This window comes from Nipponia nippon, unplaced genomic scaffold (genome assembly GCF_047370975.1).
Source record: "Nipponia nippon isolate SJK-2023a ecotype South Korea unplaced genomic scaffold, ASM4737097v1 scaffold_10, whole genome shotgun sequence".
NCBI lineage: Eukaryota > Metazoa > Chordata > Aves > Pelecaniformes > Threskiornithidae > Nipponia > Nipponia nippon.
In genome coordinates this window covers 5171465-5183937 of record NW_028262291.1, presented here as the reverse complement: position 1 = coordinate 5183937, position 12473 = coordinate 5171465, and the positions used below count along the sequence as shown (strand labels likewise).

At 44.7% G+C, this 12473-nt stretch overlaps 1 protein-coding gene across 6 annotated transcripts in view; it reads right to left on the bottom strand.

The window, feature by feature from the left end:
• Nucleotides 1-10945, bottom strand: part of NELL1 (neural EGFL like 1) — a 299065-nt gene extending 288120 nt beyond the window's left edge. For 5 of the 6 annotated variants that reach the window (XM_087743091.1, XM_087743107.1, XM_087743126.1 and 2 more), the window contains exons 1-2: nucleotides 10231-10382; nucleotides 5801-5929 (exon numbers count right to left, since the gene is read on the bottom strand). In XM_087743091.1, coding sequence (XP_087599217.1) covers nucleotides 5801-5929; nucleotides 10231-10279 — 178 coding nt within the window. In that variant the 5' untranslated portion in view covers nucleotides 10280-10382. Of the gene's footprint in view, nucleotides 1-5800; nucleotides 5930-10230; nucleotides 10383-10882 lie in introns of those variants that run through there. The other variant, XM_087743099.1, reaches the window with a different exon arrangement.
• Nucleotides 10946-12473: the final 1528 nt, after the last annotated feature.

Here is a 12473-nt window from a genome sequence, read left to right as displayed (position 1 = left end):
ATGGAAAAGGTACTAGAGCTACTCTCTTTTATGACAGCTGAAGGCAAAAAAAGATTTCAAGCCACCCATGTTGTGCCTTCCTAATTTTTCTGCTACCCTAAGATTTCTGCTCTGTAAAAACGATATTGCTTTTACTTAATATTTGCTATAAGCATACCAGGAGAGATCACACAGAAAGCAATGACTCTCATTGCATTATCTCATGTAAAGAGGGACTGATGCCCTGAACTCCAAAATTAAAGTTTATCTCTCCTACTCACTGCAGACCTCCCTGCTGTCCACCCCAGGAAGAGTAATTGCAAGCTTCCTCCTCCAGCCGTTATCTACCTTCTCTCATTCAGTCCCTGGCTCCTTTCTGAGCTCTGCAGCTCACACACCTTGCACATTATGCTGGCATAACTGAGCTTTAACACTTAAAGTGGATTAAAACCTTGGCCATAGCACGCAGGTCACGGAGACTCAGGTGAGAAAACATTCACACACAGATGAACGAAGGCAGCAGCCTACTCACTCGGCCTTTCAATTTACTGGGCGCACCTCAGTGCTGAGCTGCTGCCCCACACACATAGCCAGGGCATAACAAGTGTATCCTGAAGACCGTCCCAGTAGAAGCAGAGCTAACGTTCCCGATATAAAGGGTACGTGCCCACTCCTGATGACAAGATCAAGTAATGTAGTTTTCCTTATCCACCGATCTCAAAACATAGCCAAGCTGGCTAGCAATCAAACCCCTCTAACTTCGGCACCTCAAAAGCTGACTTTTAGGACTCGGAATCCTAGAGCGGGATCTGGAAACACCTCTATTCTCTAAGTGAGTAATTAGCAAGTCAAGGAGGAAGGTGTCAAAAAAAAAAAAAAAAAGACATCAGGATCCATAACACATGGAGAGGAAACACTGACAGAGAGGGTTGTACCACATCTGGAAGCTCAAACGAGTCTGCTGGAAGGCACCTGTACCCGCCCTTGGGACTGCAGCTTTGCTCTCTCTTTTGGCCTAAAGCAGGACGGCCCTTTTGTTTCAGAAACTCAACAAGTTTCTCACAAAAACATTGCCTTTCTCTGTGCTTTACGATACTTGTTATTCTTTCACCTTTCCTGTTGGAGCCACGACTGTACAGAAAAGAGCTCAGCAGTCACTGGTACAAAGTAGGAAGAAGGAGCATGACTGAACTCTGTGCTGCAGGAGCTGCGGGCCAGGTGTTTCTCTTATAAATCCAGTGGTTGTTTAGTACAAGTAAAGAAACGGTCAAGGAAGAAAGGACTACATGTAGCTAGACTTCTAACAGTACTCAGTGGTTCATTTTACTGAGTGCTATACATCGTATACATAGTAAAAAGACCATTCCTAATTTAACGGCTAAGTTGAAAAATACTGCCAGATTGCTAGGAAAGGAAACAGCAAAGCCTTAATAAACTTCTTGGGGGAACTGCTTTATAAGTAAAGGCTTTAAGCCTCTAAGTTTTAAGCCTCTAAGTTCAAAAGAAATGTTGAGAGAAGAAGAATTAACAAGAAATGGGCATAGCTGACAGGTTGTAAAAGGAATAAAATTTTACTTCCTCAAGGAGAACTGAGCACCGAACAAAAGTCAGACTGGTTAAGGTAATCGCATAATGTAACAGCTAGGCTAAAAATTGGGCTCGGTCTACCTAGAAACAGGATGACCGATTAAGCACCTCCTCTTGCCTTATTTATGATCAGTGCCTCTCTCTGCCACTGAACTCAAGATTCTGCTGAGGTTTCCACCTACAGGGTCAAAACAAGCCCTGCTTCCCTGCTATCTGAAACATAGAACAGGACTGAGCCCTGGCTCAGTGTTTCTTAATGTACCAAATTTTATACTATAATCCTATTCTAGGAATTTCAGCATCATTTTGCCCTGTTTGTAAGACACTATTTACAGATGTCTTTCACTGAGTGTTTGTAAGATGTTATTGTAATGCATTAGGTGGACGATTAATATTTCCAATACATTTCTTTGAGGTTTCCCACCCACCCCCAGAACTATCTCCCTGAATTCTTTGGACTCCTGGTTGGAGGTGAGGAGATGTGGAGTCAGACACCAGGATCTTGGGTGCCCCATTCCCCAAGAGCACTCCAGTCAAAAATCTCCACTCGCCCTCCTTTGTCCCTTCCTGCTAGAACAACCCATCTGGACACAAAGACTTTTTTCCCTGCTCTTGTTCATATAAATAAATACAAGATAGATAATTAAGACACTATAATGTTAGGTGATCTTAAGAGTCAGACTGCAGAACTGCAATTACAAGTTAGATATCTACATTTCATCTAATTCACACTGTCAGCACTTACACTGCTTTTTGGATTCCCTCATCCCCCTTTCACAGAGAATGGAACTGAAACACACAAATCATGGAACCGATCAATCAAAAATCCAGCTGAAGTACTCTAATAATCGAAGTCCATGCCCAACAGGGCCACTCAGATGACTACACTTAATTATAGGTTTCTATGCTTTTCTGAATTAGGAACAGATTTGCTTGCCCAAAGGCAGCCCACATCTCTCAATTGCCACTTTGGTTCTATCATGCTGTCACACAATTTGCAACGGAGCTCAATTTGTTTCTTTGCCTGTAAAGCTGCTTCACACGGAAATCCGAGTTTCAGCTGTTACTACCAATATAATTATAAAATCAGAATACTCCACTGGCTTCACTAAGATTGTCTTGGACTGAAATCGCTAATGCTCCCGGGAAAAGAGTCCTTCTATATTTTCTCTAGGGTAATTCAACTCATGACATCACTCCCCAGAAACTTTGTAACAAACAGCACGTCACTTACTGTACAAGAGCTATCATCACTGATCAAAAATCTAATTAAAAATAATAGTTTCTTTTTCTTCTGTGGATATCTTCCCATCACCCCCGTTCTTCATTTCTTCTTTTTGCCTCTAAATGCAACTGAAAGAATGCCCAAAACTTATAAAGCTTTCCATTCCAGAGTTTAATTCACAGAAAAAGAATCTTGCTTAGGAAAACAATCCATATTTTCACTACAGCAGTATACATAACTGTCCGAGTTGGGGAAAAATTACCATTTCTCTACCTCAAAGATGTAGGCTTCCAGGGACACACAAAGGAACACACTCAGTTTGAACAGTTCTAGTAAAGCCATTTTAGGAAATACATCTTACAAGATAGAAAATGATCCATGGGGAGCCTTTGTGTAAGCTCAGAGCCCTGTCACATTGCTGTAAGGACACTGCCAAAGGCGGCAGGCAAAACTGTCCCTATGAAAACTGCATGCCAAAGAACATACTCACAAATTCTTCTCATTTCCTAAACTAGGAAATCCTCAGCAGTGAAAGCCTACGAGTGACGAGGTCTTCTAATGTGGCTCCACGTTCAGCAATCAGCCTGCAAGGTGAAGCAGGTCCTCCCGTGGCCAGAGCCCCAGAGGCACCACTGGAGCAGCGAGGCACAGCACGTGTTGACTACTCACTCACATACGGTAAGAACTAATCAAAGCAAAGCTTTGCTGAAAGGACCACATCTCGGAGACTGAAATAGCGGGTCCAAGAAAGTACAGTACTTCTGAAACTAAGCACTAACTTCCAGTCTTTTCTCTCCTCTGGGAGTATCATGTTGGCTGGGTTTTTTGTGAATCTCTGTGGGAAAAAGTATTCTAACTTAGACACAGCAATTGCCCATACATTGCCTTGAGTTCTATATCAGTTTTACTGTATGGCAAGATAAAAATCTAAATTAAGTATCTCCTGGTTCCAGCCAAAGGGCCTCACACACAGCAAACTGTGGTTGTAAAGTAAGTCACCTCTGTTAGTAAAAGGGAATTCACACAGCTGCCGACATACTGCTGACATTTAACAAATAACAAATACAACCAAGAAGGGAAGCAGCCAACGGGGCAGCCTCAGCCCTCCATCCTGTCTGACAGCAGCAGCGAAAGACCCCTCCCAGACCTCTCTCAGGATGGAGCAATAGACCAAAGGTCTTCAGTCTTCTCCCAGCCCGAGGGCTGATAAGCTTAACTGAAAAGAATAATTTTCCCAAGCCATCTTCCAAGAAATTTTATACTAGAGGCAATATCCAAGCACAGGGCTATTCCTGTGTCTGTTAGCGAGAAGAATTCGTGTTGTGGGAATTAAAAAAAGCTTTATTTACCTAACTACAGACTTGAAATTGTTTATTCACTTCGTAGAGTGAATTTCTGTTCATTGCTTCCCATGAACATCTATCTTCCAATTTATCTGCTCATGTGAATTTTACAAGCTCTACCTTTTTTACACTATTCTTCTCTAAGTTTGTAAACTACAGGTGGTGTCCTCCAAGGCAAAAAGAACTGAGTATCCATAACATCTCCACCACTACCCTTTCAAAGTTACTTTCAGTATCAATGGTTTCAATCGGTATCCTGAAAAACACATCTCAGTCTTCTTCCCTGCAGCTCTGACCACCAGTCTGTGAAAACTCACCATGACTGTTCGTCAGTGCGGTTGCAATTAGATGTATGGAATAGCAACTGGAAATACTAAAATATTTTAAGTCAGTTAGGCCATCGCAGTCCTTCGAGGAACGACTGTTCTTTAATATCGTTTGTCCATAATACACAAACCTGAAGTCAGGGTATTGGAAGAAAAATAATTGATATCTTCAAATTAATAAATTAATGCTTTTCTTCTGGACATTAATCTGGGAATCAGTGAAAATTATCCTACTCATTGTACCATAAAAGATTGGAAATATGACTAACAAATCCTGAGAAGGTCCCCAGAAGTCTCTCTGCTCTGGCTTCTAAACTGGACTTGACTGGATAAAGAATGAACTAAGATTATAGACCTGCTTCTTTTATTACTTAAAATAAAGTCAGTTAGCATTGCAGATCCAGAACTAAAGCTAAATGAGATCATAATCATTTGCCTCTAAAACCAGCTACAGAGGACAGACATCAAAAAGTGAGACACTAACATGCACACTTCAACACAGAGTAAAGCACGGTACAGAAAAAACAAACACAGTAAGTCTCCACAATAAAAATGTTCCCAACTGTGCTTTAACGTGAACGTTAACCTCAACTGATATAAATGTCTTTCTCGCCTAATAAGTATATTGTAGCAACTCAGTGCTTCCACCCCATGGGACGTTGTCTCTTAATCTCGACCTTACTTAAGCCCATGGTAAAACTTGTTAATTCATCCAGAATTTCACTCACTAAAGATACAAAAAAGAAAAAAAAAAACAACACCATTTTGAAACACTTCACAAGTATTATCTTAAAATATTGAATGAAAAAAAATCACAATTCCAAGTGACTTATTCTGTACCTGGTACTCAGCTTGGACAGTTAAATGCAATAGTGTTCAATTTTCTCACTTTAACAGTTTCCACAAAGTTGATGAAAGACTTGCTACATGTCACTAATCAGTGTCAACATGTTAAATGCTTTCTTGTAGTTACATAGCTTCAGCTGTGCGTGTCTCTGCGTGTGTACAGTCCCAGAGAGAAAAGTACACAAGAACACAACCGAGACCATGCCTTGGAACCACTTCAACATACTTAGTTAGAAATAAATATTGGGGAGTGTTGAAAATCTACCCAAAAATACTTCCCTAAAGATCTCTAACCTGACAGCACACTAAAAAAAAAAAAAAAAAATGCCATATGTATTTCAGGAAAGTAACAAGGACTATTTCCAAAAAAATAAAAATAAAAGAAAGCGACAGTTAAGCAAGACCACCATTGCAGGGAATCAGTTAGGCATCAAAGCTCTTATGAGCTCGTGCCGACAGAAGTGAGATAAGAGAATTGAAGATGTTTGTCTTACCTTGGAATAAGAATGCTTTGCTGGCATTGTGTAGTCCTGACACTTGTGTTACCCCAAGGGTCGTATTCACAAGATCCAGTTCTGTGATGATATCAATTTGTAAGTCAGGATCCATTCCAAAACCTACAGCTGTTGGAGGCCCAGAGAGAGAGAGAGAGAGAGAGAGAGAGAGAGAGAGAGAGAGAGAGTTAGATCAATTTTTATTTCCAATCAGGTAATGAAAAGAATGGAGAAGAATATCTAGTGCAGACATTTCTAGTACCTTCACACACACACACAGTATACAGTAATTACTTATCAGACAGTAACTCTGCTGCAGGAAAGAGAAGATATTCTTTTCCAATTCTGTCAATTAAACTATTTACTTTCCACAGATTTTACTACACACAAGTTAAAACATTCTAAAACTGATATATTAATCCAGTATCTTCATAAGGCTGAAGAGTAATAAATAAATAAAAGCATAACCACCTATGCAAAAAGATGAAAGAGATTTGCAGCATTCATCTATTGGCCACACCATTTCCAGGGAGACGTGAGGACTGAAAATTCCTCTCGCATTTCATACGTAGCTGCGACTAACAGATCAGACCCCACAGCTAAACGGAATCTATTTTCCCAACTGGACAAAATTACCCTGGAGGAGACATGGTAGCAGGGCAAAGGATGCCATCCTGCAATCCTAGAGCCCTGGGTGACTCACAAAACTGTTTGATATGGCTTCGGAAGCGCACCTCCGCAGTTCAGCACAGCCGGTGCCTGGACAGCGTGCCAAAGCCTACCTACAAATAGCAGCCATTCATTCACCTGAACCAGCCGTAGCACCTTCTCATCTGCAGAGCATCTACTGGAGAAGCACAAATCTAAACCTAAAATTTAGAAATGGCTTATTCCCAGGAAAAGACTGGGCACTCCTTGAACTAGTAGGGATTTTGGGCACTCCTTGAACTAGTAGGGACCTGATAGGATCGACAGAAGAGACACACACTCAAGCAGTTTGAAGTTGCTGTGCTCAAATGTTCAGGGCAAGCGGGTGGTTATGGCACGCCAAGTTCACTAAACATATCTCCTTTTTCTAAGGATGGGAAGAGGCCAGCCTGACCACGGTGTCTCTCTCAACACAGCAATAACTGTGGCATGAGATCTGTGCCTGAGACACAGGTCAAATATCTCATGTGGGATTCAAGCACTTTCCTAATGAAATTTTTCACTAACATCATTAGTAATGGGAACAGGCTCCAGGAATGAAATCTTGACACAGCTGAAGTCAACGGTAAAAGTCCAACCGACGTCCGTGGAGCAAGGACGTTACCTGTAAGGCACATCCAGACTGATTTACACTGAGTGGACTTCACGTTCAGGTCTAAATTGATTCATTTATTATTCCAGGACGGTGCTTCTGGATCAGTTAAGCAGCAAATATTCTAGTTTGATTCTTTGAAAGGCTCTAAGAAATTACTGAGGTGTACAGAACGAACAAGAAGTTACGTATTCTACTCATAAATCATCTGCACCACAGCACTTTCTGCTTTCCTTTACTCAAGAATTAAAACTTGGTGGAATAACGTGTTGTGCTAATGCAGAGGATATTACTGCACAAGGGGCAACGTAGTAAAAAATATTGAAAAGACAGCTTTAGGAGGTCTCTAGCAACCTTACACTACAAGGAAAACTAAGATCTAGAGGCATCTGGCAGAACTGAAGCTCCAAGAGTGCTGACATATCCAAGTGTGTACATACACATAAGGATGTGGGCATAAGTACCTTTTTGTAGAAAATTAGAGAATATGGACCCAGATGAATTCTCCAAAAGTAAAAACTTCCCAGATAATCAGCAACATCATCAGGCTTTTAGTATTGCCTCCGACTTCACCCACCCTAGATGCTCCGGCACTGAATGACCACAACCGACGCTGTGCATGCTGACGGACCAACTGGTCAACAGGAGAGAACTTAACTACCTATTGATTCCCAGCCTACAGCAACTCTTCCAGCGCAAGGGCTGCAACCTACAAACTCCAGACACAAACACATATAAAAATACAGGGAGCAGCCTTTCTGGGGAGAAAAAAAAAAAAAAAAAAAACACACACAAACATAAAAGCAAAGACTGTTTTAGAAGAAAAACAGGAGAACTTGTTATTTCTTCTAAGGTTTTCATTCAGAAGAAAAGCAGCACATTGTAAATTGTGTGAACTTATCTATCAGGAAAGATAACGTCTGCTGTCCCTGCCAAGAAAGGAGTATGCTCTTTCTCATTTGAAAGGCATTAGATCTATTCAGATCAGCAAAAACCTACTAATATGAAGGTAGGTCAAGTAGGGACTGAAACTTGCTCAAGGGAAAGGCCAAACTATGTCCAGTAAGACAAATCTTGACCCCATTACAGTCAGTGAAAGCTCTGCCACAAACATCAACAGGGTGAGGACAGAAACCACATCTAGCAAGTATAGGCACTCCCATAAATCACCGTAGCTCCACTGCTCTATTAAAGCTGTTTATTCCAGCCTGAATACCCGAGGCTCAACAAGTATAGATCACTGTAGCTCCACAGGCTTCGATTTATGCCAGTGAAGGATCATGTGTGACAACTTCAGTGTGCCCCATTCCAGCTTTTAAAATGCTTTGAGAAACAGAGACTATTTCTAATGTCACTGCAACTATTTAGCAAGAACCGACACTGCTTTAAATACCTAGTCATTTTCCTGTGCTGGCTCTTCAAACTGCAGCAGGCACTCAAAAGCCTAGTTAATATTTAATAAACAACAAATCAGCAGCTTCAGTATGATAACCAAGGCTCCTTTTCCCCTGTGGTCTCCCACAGTCTATCAGAAAGATACCACAGGCATATCAACCGCACTTGCATCTCGTATTTTATGCTGCCTCTCTTCAGTGGAACAAGAAGCTGGAAATACCATTTCTTTCTGAACTAAAAATTAACCATCAACCTGTCTGCTCTCACTGGAGAACTGTGCAAAGCTTGGGCCCGATCCTGACTGATGTTGCTTTCAATTCCTATTTAAAGTAATTGGGCCATTCCCCTTAAATCAGTGGCTTACACAAGCAAAACTCCAAATGATTCAGTCAGGTGGGCGGGAATAGAAATCATCTCAAGACTTGGTGGATTTGGCCCAATGTGAACTGAAGGCACTACAGTAGATTAGAGGATTAAGCCATATAATTATGAATAACGTTACTAGGAAATCCCTAAAAGAAATTAATTCTGCCTTACAGCTCCGACAGCTTGTATTCTCTGCCTGCGCCTTTATCACCTACACCCAAGCACCAGCAATCACGCCACGCTCCATCTAGCTAATGTGCAGCCACGCAACGGATGCAGCACATTTATAATTTCCCCGACATGTGTAACGTGCTATTTGGGGATGGAAAAACTTTAAGTAAAAGCACACTCAACACAACCAAGTCATCTCCACGCACCCATGTGCAATCATTCAAACGGTAAGGAGCAGGCTCTGAGAGAGGCATTTTGCTCATTCCTCTCACAGCTTCAGCGGCAATTGTTGCACACAAAGAACTTTCCGAGTGGCTTCGCAATTCCAAGTAGTAGAGTTTCGGGTCCTACCGACCATTTCAAACATCTGTGGGCGCTACTGGTGGTAACACCGCTATGAAATAGTGGGAAGCAATTACTGCTTGTCCCTTTTTATGTGACACCTCTCAAGATCTGTAGATTTTGATGAGGTAATAATTACCGTAAGAATAATTATAATTTTAAAACATGGATTCCTTTGCCCTTCTGATAATTGCGCTGGGTAATTTCCTTGAGAATAGCTACAAGCACCATCGAAAAACGTCCCCCCCGTGAGCTCCAACCGAGGAAGAGCGGTACCCGGGGCAAGGGGGAAGAGAACAAAGCCTCCACAAGGCGCACGGAACGGTACTCGGGTCGCGCCGAAGCTGTAGGAACAACGCAGCGGGCAGAGCATCGGCAGGACCAAGGCGCTGGCAGCCCGCCTCCCGCCCGTAGGGCGGCTTCCCCCAGCCCGCTCCCGCGGGCAGCGCCGCCCGGCCGGGCCCCCGGCGCCGCCAGCCCGCTCCGCTCCGCTCCGCCCGCAGCCCCCTCCCCGCGGGGCGCAGCCCGCACACCGCTTTCAGAAAACTTTGCCTCGCCTACCCCACGGCACCCGCGGAGCGGAGCAGCCCGGGGCTCCCCGCTGGGGACCGGCCGGGCTGCGCCCCGCCGACACCCGCACCCGCTCCGCGCAGCGAGGGACGCCCGGCCCCGCCGCGGCGGCAGCCGGCAGAGCCGGAGCCGCTCCCGGTCTCCGCAGCGGACGCAACCCGCCGCCGCCCCGCAAAGTTTCCGCACGCCAGGCGGCGGCCCCGGCCCGCGCTCCCCGGGGAAGCGGCGGCGGCGGCGGACAGCGGCCCCGCAGCCGCGGCCCCGCAGCCCCGGCCCGGCCCCTCACCTGCCCCGGCGGCGGCCGCACACGCCCAGAGGAGCAGGAGGAGACCCATCGGCGCGGCGCGGGCGGCGGCGCCCGCCTCCCTCCCGGCAGCTGCTGCGGAGCCGCGCCGAGCCCAGCGGAGCCGAGCGCAGCCTCCGACGCGCGGAGCGGCTCCGGCGAGGCGGCGGCGGCTCCGCCCGCTGCCCAGGCGCGGCCCCGACGCCCCCGCAGCGGGGGCTCCCCGCCCGCCCCCCGCCGTGACGCGCGGGCCCCCCCCGGGCCTCGCCAGCGCCGCCGCCCGGCCACGGAGCGGCCCCGGCGCAGGGGGGGCCCCCGGCCGCCCCCTCTCCCCTAAACGGGGCGCGGAGGCTGGCGGAGCGGCGTCTGCCGTTCTCCCCCGCAAGATGAATTCCCCGCGGACGAGAGGCTCCCCGCAGCCCCGGGTGGGTGCGAGGTGCAGCCACGCAGCTCTGCCGGGGGCTGCGTGAGCGCGGGCCGGCGGCGTGTGCTTTTGCCACCTCCTCCTTGCTCTGAGCGTAAAAATAGTAAGAATCAACCCTTATTAACTATTTAGTCTCAGTAATAATTTATGCCTGGTGTGAATAAACAAAAAGAAGTTCTGAGATATAATACGGAAATAATAATAATAATAATAATAATAATAATACTGTACTGTTCCACGGGCTTCCTGCGTGTCCTCGCTCAACTCAATTGCTCTTTCATGCCTCTGAAGTGTAAAAGGGAGGTAAAGTATTTAAAGATACTCGTGAATCATCTGAGAATCTGCTCTGATGGCTGTTTTAAAACCTGTCTTCGCATATTTCTTCCCTCCAGCCTTTAATTTGGCTCCATCCTTGGCAAGAAACAGACCACCACATGTGTTGGTTATATGCAATGACTCCTCCCCTGTAGAACACCTGAAGTAAATTTGAAGTAGAAATTAAGGGCCCCAGATCAAGTTTCCATCCCACTGAACAGGAGCAGAGTAAGATTTCCAGGTGATCCCGCTTTGCTACCATTCAAATCAAGCCATTTCAGCTGTAAAGCCTGAGGATCCTCCTCTCTACTGCCTCCCCTCATCACATTGTGGCTTGGTTCGGCACAACGCAAATTCCAGCCATTCTTAAATGTGAAATAATAAGCTGTATGTTCAGATAAAGTTAGGATGACACCAAAAAAAACCCTAAAAGTATGCCTGTCTTAAAGGGCAGTTGCATTCGCACACCTTTACATTAGCAAGAGCAAAGAGTATAACTTGGTTGCCTAATTACTTAATTAGTAAGATCTCTGCAAACAGCTGTTTCTGGCTGCAAGCAAGGTAACGCAATGCACTCCAGGAAATCTCTGGGGTGGCCATTCCAAAAGCATCTCAGTAATTTATCTCCAGTGGATCAAAAGAGCTTTTACTCCAATATCAGTTTGTATCTTCTTACTTTTGTTTAGAGTGCGGTGTTATTAGCACCGCTCTTACCCACGGGGCATGGGGAGAAGTATATAGATGGTACACAAGTATATGTGTGTATACATAGGTATATAACCATAGCAACAAGAAAAAGAGGCGATGGTACATCAGCAGGTGAAGACATACCCTTCTATCCCATCCTGATAAAATCATTTTTTCTGCATAGTATTTACTCTCTGATTTAAGAGGAGATTTCTTTCTGTGAAATAGGTCTATACATCCAATTCATGTTAGCTTAGCTATGTTTGTGCTTATCTGGTAGTAAAACCAGGGTCTATCTACACGCAAAATTGAATCTAATTCAACTCAAGTTTTCCGTTTCCCACTTGGTGCAGGGTCTTTAGCGGATATACAATTTAAACTGGTCATAGATTCTTAAACACACCTGTTATTAGCTTAACCTAAACCTGGATTAAATGCTATTTAAAAAAAATACTGTGGGTCCGTGCAAAAATTTGCACTGAGTTATCAGCTTTAAAGCACAGCTTTAAAGGATGAAGGCTGCCCTAATCGTTCCTGACTTGTTCTTCTGATGATCAGAAACATCCAAAGAGCCCACAGGTACTGCAAAAAGTGGGGCAGGCAACTTGGTAGGAAGCGCTCTGAACGGAGCTGGTCCCACAAACGTGGGTCCTCCTATACCAGCTATACCTCCTACACCAACCAAATGATTGCACATTGGGAGAGCATTAGTAATCTTACAAGTGTTTTCAACTGTTCATATTAGAAAAGGATAGGGCAAATGGATGGACAAAAAAAAAGAAAAAAATCGCATTCTGCTAGCCACCACTATTCTTACACC